We start from the raw sequence: 9,646 nt of genomic DNA, 5'->3' as shown, positions 1-9,646 counted from the left end.
TAATTGGTTTATTCAAAGTGATGTTTAATTGTTCGAGGATTTATACAAGAAGAAGACGTAACCCGTCATGAATATGGGCTGATGAATGTGCACTTGGTTTTACAGCATCTTGCAGAATGGTTTGTGATGATCAAATCGATATGAGAAATCTGACTGCTTCCATGTGTGCCATTAAAGAGCATGCGCAGTGCACGGATGTGTGGGTTTCATTCGAGCAGGGGACGTGAGATGAGCTGCAGTGGGGTTTGTATTTTTAAACGTATGTATTGTACTTCTGAATTGTATTAGATGTTAGGTGTAATTGTATCCAGGGCTCTATAAATCGGGAGTTTCATCCTGTTTAGTGGTGGGGGCTGGTATTTCAGCTTTCTATTTATCCATATTCATATTATTATTATTATTATTATTATTATTATTTAGGTGTATTTATTAACGACCATTTCTTGTTCATAGGGTTTTACTTGGTTATTCTAAGTTAGTCGTTCTGTTGCGTTTGGTTTATGTGTGATATTGGAGTGGTATATGAGTTTATTTTGTGTTATGCCCTCCACCTTTTGTATGATTGTGATTTTTAACAATTACAGAAGGTTTCTTTAATTGTCTGTCTTGGGTGTTATTGTGAGGAAATTGTGAACACCAACCTGATCAAGAGATTGTGTGTGTTTGTGGAACACACATAGATAACTGAATTTCTATAGCCCTGACCTTCGGGTTGAGGGGTTACAACTTGGCGTAGTCAGCTAGGATTGGGTTTGGTGTTGCATTTTCTTTCAAATTTAGCCAGTGGGAGGTTCTGAAGGACAAATGAATTCCACATTAATGCTTCCTCCCTGGATGGGACCCTTGTGGGTAAAGTGTACTGGTAATGATGAAATAACAGTACAAGAGTAGGAAGAGAAGTTAAAATGTATGTTTCGAATGTATCAAGTGCACAGCTTGATTGGGGGTTGGGCTTTCTAGAAGGGGAGGCTAAGAGGGAGATTGTTATTCTCCCAGAGCAGTAGTGCCAAAGAAGTTTCTGTACTTTTAAAAGAGCTTAATGGAAATCGTTCCCCTGCCTCTGTTGTTCGCTCTCTGTTTTTCAACTGCAGACAGAAGGCTGAAGAGAGTGTCTGAAGGTTCGCCCTGCGTCTGCAAGAGTGTTGCGAGCAGATGATGGCCGAGATGCAAAGACTATGCGCAATGAGGATCGGCTCCTGCGGGACCAGTTTTTAGCAGGACTGCGAGAGGTGAGCTTGCAGGGAGAGCTGTTGGCTCATGTTACCCTCAACGATGACCGTAATTTTACTGAAGTAAAGAAGGAGGCTGTGATGAGGCCTGAACTGGAGGAGGGATCTGAATTTAGCTGTGCCTCTACTGATGTGGCAACTAGAAGCAGACCGTGGGACGAGGATCTGCAAACTGTTTCGCGAGAGCTGAGGACTGAGTTAGCGAAGGAATTGGAGGACAAGGTCGGTGGTCTGTCCCAAATTTTACTACAGGGGATTAGAGCTGAAATTCAACAATTAGGAGTTGGCAGGTGCTCTGGGAGTTCCTCTTTACCTCCTGCTTACACCTCTCCAACCCCTAGACAAGCAGGTTATGATGCTACTGGATGCCCCATTTGTCATTATTATCATTATTATTATTATTATTATTATTTCTTGGTGGACACCTTATCCAGGGCGACTTACAATTTGTCATGTATTTAAGAAGTTGGGTCATATTGCTCGCTATTGCCGACAACAATCATCCCAGCCAGCTTTTAACTAGTGCGTCCTGCTGTTGTGGATCAGACGTTGGGAAGTCTTGCATTAGATCCCTCTAAAGTCTCTTTTCCAGCTAATTTAGTAAGACAGTGACCCATGATTGAGCTTTCTATGGATGGGGTGGGTGTGTCCCATCTCCTTGATACAGGTTCCCAGGTCACGATGATTTGTAGGAGTGAGTTTGAGCAACATTTTGGACAACAAGGACGCCAGCTGAAGGATTCTTTTGCTTGGCTGACATTGTGGGCAGCAAATGGACTTGACATCCCCCACCTGGGCTACGTGGAAATGGAGCTTGAAGTGGCTGGGGTAAGACCGATGAAAGTGGGGGTTCTTGTAGTAAAAGATGTTTGCTTCCCAGTCCCTGGACTCGTAGGCATGAATGTAATGGAACTCTTATATCCCCCACAGCCTCTTGATGACAAATGCGTCAGGAGTTCAATAACATTATCATGTAATCACGTTAGATGAAAAATTAAATGTTATGTCCTTGTAATGTAGTATCGCATGTGCATCTGCAGAACATGTTTAAAACGTGTTTTGCATCAGAACTTTTGAATGCAAGTTATATTCCCTAGTAATGGTTCAAATGTAGACGTTCAAATGAAACGGCCATGAAAAGTGTGTTGTTTAAGTAGATGCTTTGGCTTGTAACAGTGCAGCTAATAGAATAATTGAGAAACTGATCTACTGTTAAGTTAAGTAGTTAGCGATCTTGTCTTGGCAAGTTTCTCTACTCTATCCCTAAACTTATACAGTTTTAATTGTGCAGTTTACTGTTAATGCTAAGTAGCTTGCTGGTTAGACAGGTAAGTGAAGGGAGCAGCGTTGCACAGTTGTTTGCATTTCGAGGCAGCTGTTGCAACGATCGCTACACATGTCTGAGTATATCTGCAGCCTATGTCCACATGCGATGGTGCATATGATTTTTACAAAGTTACAACATTTGCCCCAGACTACATGTTAAAAGTATAGGGCTTGATAACCTGTTGACTGTTATTACAGATATTTTGTATTTAAAGTATTAGTGAATTTGTCATTGATGGATTCAACTTGGCCACCTATTGTAAATCTATGTAACTGAAGATGTTGTTTGAAATTTTGATATCACATATTTGAAATATACCCATTGTTTATTCATAAACAAATACTAAGCTTTATGACGGGTCAACAAAAACAATATATGAGCATATCCTTTTATTCCTTATTTATTGAAGGCTCCTAAGTGATAAGGCTTCAAAGTTTTTGTTAAAGTAACTGAATACTCAAAACTTGAGTATTAAAGCTGTGTGATAGAAATTGTCTTTTGCATGTCAATATATGTATTGTGATTTGCACAATTGCTTACTTTTCTCTTTGTGACTTGTTATGAAGAAATGACATATTTAAATGTAACTTCATTTTTTGCAGGACCTCCAAGCGCCATCCCAAAATGCAGTGCAACCTGTGCACATTTTAAAAGCCTAATCAAGAGGTGCTACAGAATACCAGGGACAACAGAAAATAAATGACCCCTGCCTCTACCCAGATTGCATCTGCTCCTTCAGGACTTCAGGTACTTTAAAATCTCACCTTACACGATTACATGCAAGGGCAGTAAGTCAAGAAAACTCAACATTTGTATTGTGGGCTATGCAAGTTTAAAACACTTTTAATGAGAGAGAGGTTGTTGGACATATTGGATGGCATTTAAGAGCATGGGATGCTGGGCACTGAATGAGGAAAGGGTATTATGTGTAGGCACAGTTAATACAAATACAAAAGGCACACAGATGGGTGTACCAGCTAACCTGTACCAGGCTGGCTCAGATTAAATCATCCTTCCCAGCATATTTCCATCAAACCAGAGACAATTTGTGGCCAGGCTAGCACACTTTGGTTTGGATTAGCTGTGTGAAAAGGTTATTGCTGTCTTTTTTCCAGGGCACTTTAGTAGTATATTCTACACAATATTGTTTAAAACTGCTGTCAGTGAGCTATTTGAATGCAAACGTGTATTGTCCTCCACTTTTGTAGATCTCCACATCGATAATTGTGTGTGTGGACCCAAGTGGGAACGATAACTTTTTTTTTTTTTTTTTTACGCCATGCTATTAATGAATACGTATATCTCCAATCAATACCATTTCAGTACATGAATTGATTGTAGTACATGATTGATTTTGATATTCACCACAAATTCAACTCTCTGTTTTTCTCTGTTGTATCCAGGACACTGAGCCCAAGGAGAGCTGCACCAACGGCATCAACATTGGCATCCTCACAGCCATCGAGGATGATGTAGACCTCCAAGTCATTTCCAACAGTCACAAGTGTCGCCGTTGTGTTAAAAGAAGCTGTTGTGTTTTAAGATGTCCGTGATTTTCCTGCTCCATTTGCTCTGCTGTTTGGCCTTCTCTACACTCTGAACATTGATTTCCCAAAAATAACTGAAATCTGCTTTTGAGGTGATTTTTGGTCTTGAAGGACCTTGGCTCTCAGTGCTCTGCTAGGCTGCAGTCTCTCACAACCAAGCTCTTGCTGTGAGGATAACCTCCACCCACAGAAGTCTTGATATCTCATCAATTATATAATCAAGTGAGGTGTGATCAACATCATGCATGAGATCGACAACATTTTTAGTTAATCGAGTTCTCTTCATATGAAGAACTCTGAGCACTGTAGTGGATATAATGCAGTACAGCTTTTGTTGCAAGCAAAAAATAAATATGTAGGCTGTACAGAATCACTTGGATGTGCAAACCAAATATTTCAGTTTAAATAAGGTCTGACAAACATGATGTTGGGTTTGACCAAGTTTTTGGTTTGTTTTATGTGTACCAGAGAACATTTCAGCTTATTTTGGGTTGTAAATAGGATATACAGAACCTCTTGGATGTGCAAACAGCGTGTTTAATTTAAAGTATGGTGTGACAAACATGACATTTTATTCTGGGTATGAAAGAAAGAAAGCACTGTAGTGGACTTCCTACAATACAGGTGTTGTCGTGCATATATGGAATAGGATGTTCAGCCTGTATCCTATATCCTTTCAGTACATTTTTCTATTTTTAGAAAATAGGTATTTTACTTTCAGAAATGTTATTTAGAGCCACTTTGATGCCCAAACCAAATGTTTACAAGTGTTCACTTTTCAAGTCCTGTTTTTAATTATCTTAGAAAACACCCTTTCACATCCTTTCTTCCCCTTCTTGAAGTAATCACTCATCTAACATAACATGATTGAGAGGAATGCATTGGAAAAGCTGTTTTGACCTGTCCACTGTTAGAGCAGTCATTTCAAGGAAGGGGGAAGACGGATGTCTTGTAATTCATGCATGTAAGGGTTAAAGCACAGGCTACAGTATTCTCTTTTGAATAGGATTTTGTGTCTGTTAAGCCACCAATGTTTGTATGACACTCAAGTGCATGAAATGTTTGTTGTTTAAATCAACATTTTATTGGAAGTGAGCAAGAAAGTCTTCTGTCCATAATGCAATGAAGTGAGAAGATAACAAAATTGTTAAGACAACCCAGGAATTCAAGTCCTCGTAATATGAACCTTTAAGTCCATGCAATGTTTAATCTCATGTTAATTCAACTTAGAAATGAAATTACTCATTGCATTTGCTGGGCAAGAAATCTTGATGAAAGCAATCATTAATTCTAGTTTGTTCAACATTGTGCCCAAAAGTTGACTATACTGTGTAGCTGGTTGCCTTAACTGTATTCAACTTCCAATTTTTTACAGTCAATTATCTTGTTTGATTTCTTTCTCTAATTGTTTGATGGTCCACATGTGTTTTCTTATTGGTGCACTCCTCCACAACCAAAAATTTCTTCCAGTGCTGGCGGAGACGAGGTCCCTCTGAGAAGGCGGTGTCCTGGAGTCGGGATGGGGCTGTCTGGGGTGGCGTCGTCATTCTTTGTTCCAGTGTTGGCATCTCTCCAGTGGCATTTAATACCAGTCTGCGACGGAGTCAAACTCCTGGAACAAGTCCTGCTCCTCCGGGCTGAGGACCCTGGAGCAAAGACTGAGGACTGGGGCTTCAGATGTTAAATCATCACCCACATCCTTGTGCTCTCTGACGGTGGGCACAAATGGAGGCGTTACCCTCTGTGCCTCCAGCCCAGGCCAGTCCACGCTCCTGAAGAAGGCGTGCTGCATCACTTCTTGGGCGCCTCGCTCTCCGGCCCCGAGCCGCCAAGCAGGATTCTTGCTCATCAGCCTTGTCATAACGGAGACTGCTTCGTTTGACAGGTGCTGGGGGAATGGCACTGGATCATTCATGATACTCTCGTACAGATCCCGCTCATTGACTCCGGTAAAAGGACAATCGCCCACCATCATCTCAAAGAGCAGGACCCCCAGTGCCCACCAATCAACTGCACGGGTGTAGGACTCCTCCGACAGGACTTCTGGAGCAAGGAAGTCAGGAGTCCCGCATAATGAACTTGTCCGGTCACTTGCACCCATATTTTCCTTGCACAGACCAAAGTCTGCAATCTTCACGAAGCCTCGTCTGTCCATCAGCAGGTTGGGCAGCTTCAGATCCCTGTGTGCGATATTGTGCCTGTGAAGGAAATCCACCCCCAACACCACACAAGCAGCACTGAATACAGCCCGGGGCTCTGAGATCGCTTCTCCGTCCAGCGTGAGGTCTCCCCCTGCGACGTACTCCATGATGAAGACCAAGTGCTCCTCAGTCTGGAAGGAGCCGTAGAAGTTCACCAAGAAAGGGTGGTGCACGCTGCTCACAGTCTGCAAGACGCTCCTCTCACACATGAGGCTTGCAACATCTTGACTGTCAACAGCCCCTCTTTTTTGAATGGCCTTGAGGGCAAATCTTTGGGTCGTTCTTCTCGACTCGGCAAGCAGCACCTTTCCAAATGCGCCGCGCCCTAGAACAGCGACACATTTGAATTCCGCCAGACAACAATGAAATTGCCCCGTCACATCTGGCTGTGGGAGATCGAGGTCTAGACCATCTTCGAGACGCTTCTCCAGATCTTCAAACTCCTCCAGGTCTTCAATCTCCTTCTCCAGCTGCTCAAACTCCTGCATCTCCAGGTGTTCATTCTGCTCCTTCTGCAGATGTTCAAACTCGACCTCCTGATGTTCATTTTCTTCCAGATATTCAAACTCCTCCTCCGCCGCTGGGCTGTGTGTTTTTTGCAGCTGCTCTCCAGCACATTCCTCCGTGTCGGTACTGGGGTCGGGCTTGTTCTTGCGCGACTTATACCAATACCAGCCCATAAGCACCAGCGCTGCTGGAAAAACTAGCGGCAGGATTCTCCCCTGAAAAAACATTTTCTCTGGTAGATGGTCCAAGAACAGGCGGGTCGCTAAGGCGTGTCGTGGGTCGTCAACTCTGTCAGGTGAGCTCAGGATCTGAATGCTTCGGCTCAAGCAGCGCTATTTATGTATCGGGACCCAGTGTGACGTCATAGCGTTCACGTCGCCATGGTGACGTGTGGGGCACAGTTCGCTCGCGGATCTCCTCCGCTGTCTCGGGGAAAGGACGCATCTGGCCCAGGGCCGCCTCAACTAATATGTGACGCTGCTGGGCCGGTGTAAACTTGCACCCGTGTTTTAAAGTGTTCAATGCGGCCTGTCTGTCAATATGAGCGCAGCGGCCCTGGGCGGAGAAACGCGTCATGAGTGACGCATCTCAAGCCACGCAAAATAAAATACCGGCACCGACAGTATAGCTCAGACGACTGGACTGTATTCATTTCACTCTCTGTCACGTCTATCAGCCATATGTGCGCACATGCACTGGTGAATGTCGCTCACATGTGCACAGAAAAACGCAGAGGCGAGTGAGTGCTAGTGAAGCAGCGCACACTTGTCTTCAGTGACTGTATTGGTCGAGTCTGCAGTGTGAACACAGTGTCTGACTGCAGTGACAGCGCTGCGCTCATCAGCTGTCAATGCGCTGTGAAACTGAGCGCGACGCGTAGGGACTAATCCGAATTAGGCATGAAACCATATGAAGTGAACCGCAGCGTGTTTCCATGAAAGCAATGAGACGACACCGGCTGTGTGTTTTGCATTCCGATATACAATTATATATGTAATGCAAACATATAGCAGTTGGGAGACTTGCAAACTAAATCTGTGTCTCTTTGTTCAGCATTTGAAACAGAAGCAGATAGAGGTCCAAACGCATGCGCAATGGGATTTTCTCAATCTGAACTGAGTCATGGGCTGAAGGCTCAGACTGCGAGCACATTGTGTGGCTGTGCATTTGCTGTTGCTACATGCTAAAGAGCATGTCATTTAAACCCCCATCTCCTTCCACATGAGGGAAACATGTTGGAGGGAACACTTTTCTGTGTGTCCAGATCTTGTGTTTGAGATGCTTTTCGTGCTGTGGGCTGTATAGGACGCTGTGCAAGGTCGCAGGATGGTCGGTGACAAAGCAGCGGCCTGGCAGCGCTGTGACAACGTGGACACAAGTGTGCAAACTGTGCGCTCAATTGCGCCTGAGCATCCTGCCGCTCAGACACTATCTGAACAGACAGGCTACACTGGACACATGTCCGTAGTTTTCAATGTGAATTAACTGTAATAATGAAGGTTGAAATACGTTTCTCATTCTTTAATGACAAACTACCGTATAATCAGTGTTCACAACTGTAAAAACATATTACACTATCCGTAAACGATGATAATTAATGTTGAAAACCATTTTTTTTTTTACTTGAATGTTAATGTAAATAAACGGTTAAGGACTGTAACACATTTATAAGTGTTACAATTTTGAAGGTTTATTCAGCATACAATTAAAGTGGAGAAATTATTTTAAAACTAATGTTGAAATATTATGTGTATATAGCTGTAGACTATAAAACAGTTTACAATGGATGTGTTACAGTTGATGTGTCCTTAAACCTGATGTTACAGCTGAATTACCTGTCTGATACAAGAATCAACACATTTAACTCAAATACGAGCACACACACGGGTGGTGGGATTAGCTCCAATCTGGACTGTTATTAACATTCAGCAAGTCTTCATTTTGTAGTTCTAATTATTAATGCTCATCACCTCCTGTGAAACTGTACGCTCTCATAAAGTGCCACTGAATGATCTGTATTGTGTTGCATGCTTCTCTGTGTTGTCAAAGCTGTTTATGCCCATTATTATTTATTTATTGATTTATTCATGTTGCAGGTCAGTCTTAACTTAAACAGTTATGGCAACACAGAGAAATACGCAACAACAAAAAACAATGTAATTCCCCTGTAATACCAGACAGAAACCCACCTCTGGCAAAGCGTAGCTTGATAACTGTATCACAAGCCTGCATAGCTGTGACCTGGTCATATACTAACAGTGATCTTACATCTTCAACAACAGTGAAACTGCTTTCAAAATGATGAAGAGAATCTGCATAAAAACTATAAAACCCTGATACATATTTTCACACAGATCAGTCTTTTTTCCAAAATAATGGGGTAATAACGTGAACAGCTTCTTTCACTGTCAAACTCCATGATGGTCAACATCTGGGGAAGCTGCTGCAAGAGTTCAAAGTTCAACAGGGGGGACAGTGAGAGTCGCTGCACTTCTCTGTAAATTCTGCCGACTGCTGTAAATACATGTCTTTTAGTTTGAAAAATCAATGTTGCATTGTGTTCTGGATTGGTATTTGTGTAATGTTATAAAGCGGATATTTTTCTAAAGCAATTGAGGAAATGAAATAATGAAGTTAAATGATTGAACTTTTAAAGAGATAAGTGTTAAACTACTGTCAATTAAATTGGAACATTAACAATTGTTAACCCAGCAGACAAAATACATTAGAAACAACGTTGTTTCAACATCATATTTCAACGTTGAATATACATTGAAAATTGGTTGGATTTGCAAATGGAATCGATGTCGAATTGTCAACATTCCTTCAACATCA

General features: G+C 42.3%; 1 protein-coding gene across 1 annotated transcript; it reads right to left on the bottom strand.

Moving 5' to 3' along the window:
• Positions 1–4,285: 4,285 nt before the first annotated feature.
• LOC136716289 (serine/threonine-protein kinase N2-like) lies at positions 4,286–6,984 on the bottom strand. Its single transcript, XM_066693887.1, has one exon. It carries the CDS (start codon positions 6,982–6,984, stop codon positions 5,686–5,688), a length of 1,299 nt encoding a protein of 432 aa, XP_066549984.1. The 3' UTR covers positions 4,286–5,685.
• Between the last annotated feature and the right edge of the window lie 2,662 nt (positions 6,985–9,646).

The sequence above is a fragment of the Amia ocellicauda genome, chromosome 20 (genome assembly GCF_036373705.1).
Source record: "Amia ocellicauda isolate fAmiCal2 chromosome 20, fAmiCal2.hap1, whole genome shotgun sequence".
NCBI lineage: Eukaryota > Metazoa > Chordata > Actinopteri > Amiiformes > Amiidae > Amia > Amia ocellicauda.
This window is presented reverse-complemented; position numbering and strand designations above follow the sequence as displayed.